Here is a 9,238-nt window from a genome sequence, read left to right as displayed (position 1 = left end):
AAAAATTTAAGTGAAACATGTATGAGCAGTAGGGGTAGAAGTAGTAATTGATCAGAAAAAAAAAACGTTTAATTTTGAAAATGATCAGAAAAAAAATGAAATTCGCAATTTTACAATACAATAACTGGGTCAGTGAATTCTGAATCAAAAGAACATTTTGATTTTCATAAAAAAAAAATATTTTTGTATTTTCATAAATTTTTCTATCCATATATGGCCAGCTATACTTTATGTGACTCCAGGCACCAGGGAGATGAATTCCTGCACACACTGCATTGGGTAGCTTCATTGACTTGCATTTCTTGGGGTGGCCATAGATGAATCAAAATTCAGCCAGTTCAGTTGACCGGATGAATTTTAATCTATGTGTGGCCACTGAAGCTGAACAGAAGTCAATCTACCGATCCGCCCTGTTGGATAAAAGCCGCTTCATCAGCACTGCAGACAATAGGCTGCAGCGCTAAACTGTGCATTCTGACAGTAGGGGAGACTCCCTGTTGTCAGAATACAATAGCTCAGCACAGAGGATTCCCCCATCCACCTTGTAAGTAAGGGGGGGAGGGATTGGTTCAGTTTTTCAGGCTGAACGAAAAAGTGGAACCATGTATGGCCAGCTGTACACCCTACAGCCTGCTCTTGTCACTGATGTAAATGAAAGGTGTTACATAGACAGTACTTGAAAGCATAGAACATTCACATCAATCCCTATTTGTAAAACTTCCATTCTGTGTCTATATCACTGTCATACAGAAACATACACCCCTACAGCCTATTGGAATCCATTTAAAGTCCAACTCTTGCCAAAACTTTTTGTCTGCTTTTGGATAGAGTAGGTAATGATTAGAAATTGTTGGGATTCATTGTCGTCTACTGTGCCTTGAAAAAGTATTCATACCCCTTGAAATTTTCCACATTTTGTCATGTTACAACCAAAAACGTAAATGTATTTCATTGGGATTTGATGTGATAGACCAGGGATATGCAATTAGTGGACCTCCAGCTGTTGCAGAACTACAAGTCCCATGATGCATAGCGAGACTCTGACAGCCACAAGCATGACACCCAGAGCCAGAGGCATGATGAGACTTGTAGTTGTGCAGCAGCTGGAGGTTCGCTAATTGCATATCCCTGTGACAAAACCAACACAAAGTGGCACATAATTGTGAAGTGGAATAAAAATGATAAATGGTTTTCTAGATTTTTTACAAATAAATATCTGAAAAGTATGGCATGCATTTGTATTCAGCCCCCCTGAGTCAATACTTTGTAGAACCACCTTTCACTGCAATTACAGCTGCAAGTCTTTTTGGGTATGTCTCTGCCAGCTTTGCACATCTTGAGAGTGACATTTGTGCCCATTCCTTCTTGCAAAATAGTTGAAGCTCCGTCAGATTGGATGGAGAGCAACTGTTAACAGCAACTTTCAAGTCGTGCTACAGATTCTCAATTGGATTTAGGTCTGGACTTTGACCGGGCCATTCTAACACATGAATATGCTTTGATCTAAACCATTCCACTGTAGCTCTGGCTGTTTGTTTAGGGTCGTTGTCCTGCTGGAAGGTGAATCTCCGCCCCAGTATCAAGGCTTCTGCAGACTCTAACAAGTTTTCTTCGAAGATTGTCCTGTATTTGGCTCCATCCATCTTCCCATCAACTCTGACCAGCTACCCTGTCACTGATGAAGAAAAGCATCCCCATAACATGATGCTGCAACTACCATGTTTCATGGTGAGGATGGCGAGTTCACGGTGATGTGCAGTGTTAGTTTTCCGCCACACATAGCATTTTGCTTTTAGGCCATAAAGTTCAATTTTGGTCTCATCTGACCAGAGCGCCTTCTTCCACATGTTTGCTGTGTCCCCCACATGGCTTCTCGCAAACTGCAAACAGGACTTCTTATGGCTTTCTTTTCAACAATGGCTTTCTTCTTGTCATTCTTCCATAAAGGCCAGATTTGTGGAGTGCACAACTAATAGTTACCCTGTGGACAGATTCTCCCATCTGAGTTGTGGATCTCTGTAGCTCCTCCAGAGTTACCATGGGCCTCTTGGCTGCTTCTCTGATTAATGTTCTCCTTGCCCGGCCTGTCAGTTTAGGTGGACAGCATGTCTTGGTAGGTTTACAGTTGTGCCATACTGTTTTCATTTTCGGATGATGGCTTGAACAGTGCTCTGTGAGATTTTTAAATCTTAGGATATTTTTTATTAACCCAACCGTGCTTTAAACTTCTCCATAACTTTATCTCTGACCTATCTGGTGTGTTCCTTGGCCTTCATGATGCTGTTTGTTCACTAAGGTTCTCTAATAAACCTCTTACGGGTTCACAGAACAGCTGTATTTATACTGAGATTAAACTACACACAGGTGGACTCTATTTACTAATTAGGTGACTTCTGAAGGCAATTGGTTCCACTAGATTTTAGTTAGGGTTATCAGAGAAAAGGGGGCTGAATACAAATGCATGGTACACTTTTCCTATATTTATTTGTATAAAAAAAAATTAAAACCATTTTAAAACCATTTTCCTTCCACTTCACAATTATGTGCCACTTTGTGTTGGTCTATCACATAAAATCCCAATAAAATACATTTAAGTTTTTGGTTGCAACATGACAAAATGTGGAAAATTTCAAGGGGTATGAATAAATTTTCAAGGCACATATTCCATTAAATTCCATTTATTTTCTGTCTCTGTAACACTGGGGATGATTTTCTAAATAAAATTTGGTTGCTCATTTAGAAATTGTCCCAAAGCTTGGTAAATGAGGCGAAAATTCACTTTGCAAAGAATACCCCATCACGCGAAAGAAAGACAAAAATGTATTTCTGCTTGCACATGATTGGATTACGGAAGTCATCTGAGCTTCATCTCGTTCACTAAGCTAAGGGAAAATTCCCTTGCAAAGTGAACAGCCAATTTGCCTTTAGAAAATCAACCTCACTGTCTCGCAGCAAATGCACAGGATGTCACTGGGGCAGGTTCCAATCCTTGACAAACCCTACACTCTAACAAGTGACAACGGAACATGAAATGAAGGGAAATTATCCCAAAAAGAAAACAAACAGCAACAAAAAAATAAAAAATCTGAAATCAATCTACAATAGGGGTTCCAGACCCTACCAACTCTATCCATTCTAACACGGGCTGGATTTGGGCTTCAACTTAACCGCATGTTTTAAAGCTGAATTCCAGCCTTACCTTCAGTCTTACACAGTTATACAGGCTCCTCTCTTGTATCAAGATCTTCTAACAGTGTGCATTGGAAGCTGCAGCAAGTCAGATAGGAACCACCCCATTTCCTGGCTGAAGGACCTTACTGCCCCTTTTATCTATTTTTTTATTGCTAGAAAGCTCAAAAAAGGCTCTCTGCATTGCCCCCTACATATGTGGAATGGGTTAATACTATAAATTAAGGGAGAAACTAACTTACAAACATAGGGATACCCAAACAAAATTTTAACATATCTGGAATGCCTGCCTAGACATTCCCAGGTTGGCTTCACTACAATTAGTTCACAATAGAATTCTTGGTGGTAAGACATCACCCACTTAATTGAGGCACTATTAACTAAGAATGAGGTATCTCTAGCAGGGATAGGTCAATATTGGCGATATCTCTCCAACTCCGCAAAAACCAACACATGTGGAATAGCGGTATTTTCGCTTGCAGAGGTCCATTGTGTTGTTTTTGTTTTTTATGTTTGTTTTTATTTACCTGTTCAGGTATATGTTTGCTTACTATGATTGACACCCCGATTTTAGGGGTGCATGCTTACCTTTCCTTGGTCCCTGGGCCTATATGGGCTTGAGGAGCAAAGCCGGGGGAAAAGATAAGCAGGAGACGCACAACCTATGTTATAAAATAGACTCAGGAAGGCTAGCTAAGCTCATTTTACAATATGTTCTTTTATTTCATATGGATCACTTTGTTACATGCAGTGATATTGCAATTACTATAATGCCGGATTGATACACCTACGGATAAGGTTGTGTCTCCTCAGAAATCTGTTTTGTATGTTGAAAAATATCTGATTAAAAAAAAAAGAATAAAAAAAAGATTCGTGAAGCGGAGTTCCACTCAAAAGTGGAACTTCTGCTTATCCGTCTCCCCCCCCCCTCCGGTTCCACATTTGGCGCCTTTTAGGGGGGAGGGAGGAATGGGTACCTGTTTTGACAGGTACCATATCCACATTTCCCAGAGACGGGGGCCCCTCCTCCTTCCTCCGCCGCCGGACCAATTAGAAAGCGATTCGTGCATGAGCAGTAGGGAGCCGGCTGTGAAGCCGAAAGGTTTCACTGCCGGGTTCCCTTACCAGGAATGGTGGCGGCTGCACCTAAGAGGTAATCCGCAGATCGGCTGGGGTGCTGACATTGTGGGCTCCCTGGACAGGTAAGTGTCCATATATTAATAGTCAGCAGCTGCAGTATTTGTAGCTGCTGAGTGCTGACTTTAAAATTTTTGTGGGGGGGGGGGCTGGACCTCCTCTTTAATATACTACATTTACTAAACCAACACAAAGCCACAGACATAAGTTTATAAAATGTTGATGATTGTCTTACAAGGATATAAAAGCATAAAAAAACAATCCAGTGATTAAACATGATAGTAAATATTAGCAGGATTGGTTCTGGATTTGCAGGGTAGCTGGTATACTTTAGTAAGTAGCATCTTTATAAACCTATTAAAATATTGGTACAGTGCAATGTGAACATTTCATTTTCAAAAAGCCACCAGTCATTAGCACCATTGATTGCAGCCATATCCTGTCCTTGCACATCCCATTGCAAAATATAAATCTCATTTCTTTTATGTCCCAGCTTCCCCAGCCAGACAGGACGTGGATTGTGAGTTAAGCTGACCACAGATGGGGAGAATTTTAAATGAAAATTCTCATGATAATGTTCTAAGAAAGTTTGTTAATTTTTCTTTTTGGTTGTGTCAAATTGACATTCATTTTTGACTGCAGTGATGAGAAAATTTGAAGGAGCAAGATGGATTTTTATTTCAAATGAACAGATTTCTTACAGCGTATATGCTTTTCGTTCGGTCCATGCAATTCAAACTCAAATGTTAACAGAAAACAAAATGTTTGAAATTATATCCATCTATGGCAACCTTTAGGGTCAGAGATGTGCCATTGTGCGATCTGAATATTTACACAAGGGCATGGCATCCTCTATAACCCAACACATGAGCCATGCTGGACTGCCAAGCTGAAACCTGCCAGCAGGACATCAATCCTTCAGAGAGAGGAAATTAAACATCCTGACAGCACTAACAACCCAATTACTCTGCTTTTAAAACATGTTTTTTTTTGCTTTTGGTTTGAAAAACATTTCACTTCCAGGTTTATGCATGTTGCTCCAGTTTTGCTTCTTGCTTGCTTCAGATTTGCATGTTTTTTGCTGCAGGTTTTGCATGCTGATTATTGAAAATAATGGCTATGCCTATACTCAAAGGAAGGAAACCACAAGGGAAAAACTGCAAGCTATATTTTGCTAAATTCCAACCCACAAAAAGACCCTGATAAAAACTGTACCAGTAAACACAACACATTGAAGGCAAGCTGCGACACTGGTAATGGATGTTATCTAGGCAGCAGCATTTCTACTGTTAAGGTTTTAAAGCCCAATGGGTTGGACAACCCCATCCTCTGAGGTTATCTTAGTAAAAGTAAAGGCTGAAGAGACCCTGTCACCACCCATGCATGTGCAAATTAAACTGTTGCGTAAACCTACTCACAGTAGAATAGCTGTGGCTCCCTTTATTTTCTACATTTGGGCTGCAGTGTGCTGAAAACAGTACTGATATTCCTCATCTCCAAGAAGCTCTGCATTACATGACAGCTAAATCACATGCATGGGGTGGTAACCATGCCTCTTGGGGCTATTTGAACTGGTGTGTTAATACTTGTTACACTAAAGCCTTGTACACGCGATCAGGTTTTCTGCAGACAAAACCTCTGACTTTTGTCCGAAGGCTTTTGACTTTCATACAAATGGCAACGAATTGTCGGCCAACAAACACGAACGTACTGATGTACTACGTGGGTTTTCAACCCTTTATCGCCACCCTTTGGGCTCCTTCTGCTAATTTCGTGTTAGTAGAAGTTTGAGGAGTGTTGATTCATGCTTTTCATTTCGAGTTTTTCTTTTCCTGCTTTTTAGTTCATCCCTGAACGGCCGTTCATCAACCAGACACGTTGCGCAATCGGAACAGATAACGTGTTATTTATTATTGGCCTTGGAGTTATTGCTTTGACCCAAGTCCAGTCCAGAAACAGGAAGAGGAGGAGTTCTTTGACCAAAAATTGGTTGCTTTATTAATCGTGACCAATTATGTCATATGTCTTTGCTGCGGGAGATTTCATAATTTGCCACACCACAAATGTTAATTCTCCATTACAAATGCTAGTTTACAAGACCGACCGCTTCTGGCTCGTTCTTGCTTCTGAGCATGTGTGTTTGTACTTTGGACTTTTGTCCGACAGACTTGTGTATACACGCTCGGAAAATCAGACAACAGACATTTGTCCGTGGAAAATTTTAAAACCTGCGATCCAACATTTGTCCGTTGAAAATCCGACAACAATTGTCTGATGGAGCATACAAACGGTCGGATTTTCCACCAACAGCTTGTCATCACACATTTCCAGTCGGAAAATCCGTTCATGTGTATGAGGCTTAAAGGGATGCTTAAAGCAATTTAACATTCTGAGCAAAGTTCCAGTGTTAGGCACCCGCCCCCCCCCCCCCCCCCCATCCAGTAATACGATTCTCATGCTCCATGACCCTGGAGTGCTTACACATGGTTATTGATCTCCTCTACTTAAGCTGCACATAGATGGATCGAAATTTGGCCAGTCCAGCAGAGACTGTCCACATTTTCAATCAATCTATGGCCAGTCCCACTACACAGAAGTCAATCTAAAGCCTCATACACACAATACGATTGTTGGCAGGGGATTGTCTGTTGACAGACTGTTGTCCTAAAATCTTACCAATAATACGCTCTTTTTGACAATTGTTGTCCAACTTTCGGCCAACAAATGTTGGATGACAGGCTAGTAAATTTTTGGCGGACAATAGTTTGACATCAGATTTTCGTATGGTCAGTACACAAATCCGTCACACAAAAGTCGAAAGTACAAAAACGCATGCTCGGAATCAATGCTCACCAAACACGAAATTAGCAGAAGGAGCCCAAAGGGTGGCACTCAAGAGCTGAAAATCCTTGTAGTACGTCACTACGTTCATGTTTGTGGCACGACAATTGTGAACTGTTAGTATGCAAGACAAGATCCTGGCACACGCCCTTTTGTCAAAAAAGAGACGCTCAGTTGGCCAACAATTTTACCATGTGTACGAGGCTTAACGGTCAACTTCTGTCCAAAAAGGCCTGTTGGAAAACATTTGTCAATCAGCAGCTTGCAGCCAATTAGCTGCAGCCACTAATCAGTGTATTCTGACAACAGAGGAGATCTGATGTCAGAATACAATGGCACATCGAGGAGGATTCTTCCATTTACCATGCACGTGTTCATTTTTTTTGATCAGCCTGCCAGCTGATTGAAAAAAAAAATGAAGCGTCTATGGCCAGTCTTAGTCCCAAGAATTTCTGGTAGGAAAAAGGACACATAGCGTTGATTTACTAAAACTGGAGAGTGCAAAATCTGGTACAGTTGTGCATGGTAGCCAATCAGCTTCTAACTTCAGCTTGTTCACCTAAACTTTGACAAAAAAAATCCTGGAAGCTGATTGGTTTCCATGCAGAATTGCACCAGATTTTGCACTCTCCAGTTTTAGTAAATCATTCTCATGCTGTCCATACTTGGAAGTACTGGGCATTTCCAAGGGTTTTGACTGACAAATGGATTGGCCAGAAACATAAGCGACATTTGGAATGGTTTATCAAGGAAGTTAGCAAAATGACAGGTTCTCTTTCAAATATGCAATCTGTCTTTAGTATGACAAATACAAATTCTAATTACCGCAGCAAAAATTCAGTTTGTGGCCACATTTTCCAAAATATGCAAACGTCATGTAATTAGCAAAAACATTCATTAAAATATATTCAGCTTTATGATCTCTGATTTATTTAAAGTCCAAGTTTCCACCAGCTATGAGGATTGATCTGTGTGTGTTTGGGGCCAGGAAGATATGGCTTCGCTTCGGGTCACCAATGTTTCTGCAGCCAGGCATAGGCATATTCATACACAAGCAACATCACCGCACCTCCTGCAAATACAAGAGCACAACAAGCAGGTGAGATTTGCTGTGGCTGGGGATCAATCACAGCTAACATTAGGCAGGGAATGCAGGTGAGGAACACAATACAGGTAGGCACATACCAGACAAGAGGCCATAGGGGCAGGTTAATATCACTGTGCACAGGAGAAATACAATGTACTACTGACAGCACTGCTATCCATTGTCCAAGAAAACCCGCTCATTTCTCAAACTACACTTACTGTATGTTCAACTCTCCAAAGCAATTTAGCTATACACCATTGTAAACTGAAGTATTTGGGAACCTAACACTTTTGATCTGCACAATGTTAAAGCTTACCCACCATTTATCTAGAGATGCTAAATAAAATATTTAAAGTGATATTAAACCCAAAATCAGTTTAAGCTAGCACTATAAAATCAGTTACAGCAAACAGTTTATTTTTTCTTTTGGGATAATGTTTTACCTAAATGATAAAAGACTAACTGGCAGGATCACCGAGAAAAAATAAAAAGTAGAAGAAAGGAAACCTAAAAAAGAAAACGAATTTGTCCATCACATCTGAGAAATAGTAATAAATGTTTGTTTTTGGATTTAAAAGCACTTTAAAGTGATACTAAAGTCTTGTTTTTTTGTTTTGTTTAAAATCACAAACACGTCATACTTACCTGCTCTGTGCAGTGATTTTTCATAAAGCGGCCCAGATCCTCCTCTTCCCGGGTCCCTCTTGGGCACTCCTGGCCCTTCCCTCCTGTTGAGTGTACCCACAGCAAGCAGCTTGCTATGGGGGCACCTCAACCGAGCTGCAGCTCTGTGTGTCCGGACAGCTGAGTACCCCATGCAACATCGCTGGATCGAGATGGGGCTCAGGTAAGTATTAGGGGGGCTGCTGAACACAGAAGTTTTTTTTATCTTAATGAATAGAATGTATTAAAATAAAAAAAACCTTCTGCCTTTACAACCGCTTTAAGTACCTTTTTTGCTTTATTTTTTTTAGCGGTTGCATG

The 9,238-nt window shown here is 40.7% G+C and overlaps 1 protein-coding gene across 3 annotated transcripts in view; it reads right to left on the bottom strand.

Moving 5' to 3' along the window:
• Positions 1–7,894: 7,894 nt before the first annotated feature.
• The window catches only part of SLC25A21 (solute carrier family 25 member 21), a 651,666-nt gene continuing 650,322 nt past the window's right edge, over positions 7,895–9,238 (bottom strand). For all 3 annotated transcript variants that reach the window (XM_077464683.1, XM_077464681.1, XM_077464682.1), the window contains exon 11: positions 7,895–8,239. In XM_077464683.1, the coding sequence (XP_077320809.1) occupies positions 8,178–8,239 (62 nt within the window). In that variant the 3' untranslated portion in view covers positions 7,895–8,177. The remainder of the gene's footprint in view (positions 8,240–9,238) is intronic.

The sequence above is a fragment of the Lithobates pipiens genome, unplaced genomic scaffold, assembly GCF_037356315.1.
Source record: "Lithobates pipiens isolate NorthernLeopardFrog02 unplaced genomic scaffold, aLitPip1_a1.2 Scaffold_30, whole genome shotgun sequence".
Classification (NCBI taxonomy): domain Eukaryota; kingdom Metazoa; phylum Chordata; class Amphibia; order Anura; family Ranidae; genus Lithobates; species Lithobates pipiens.
This window is presented reverse-complemented; position numbering and strand designations above follow the sequence as displayed.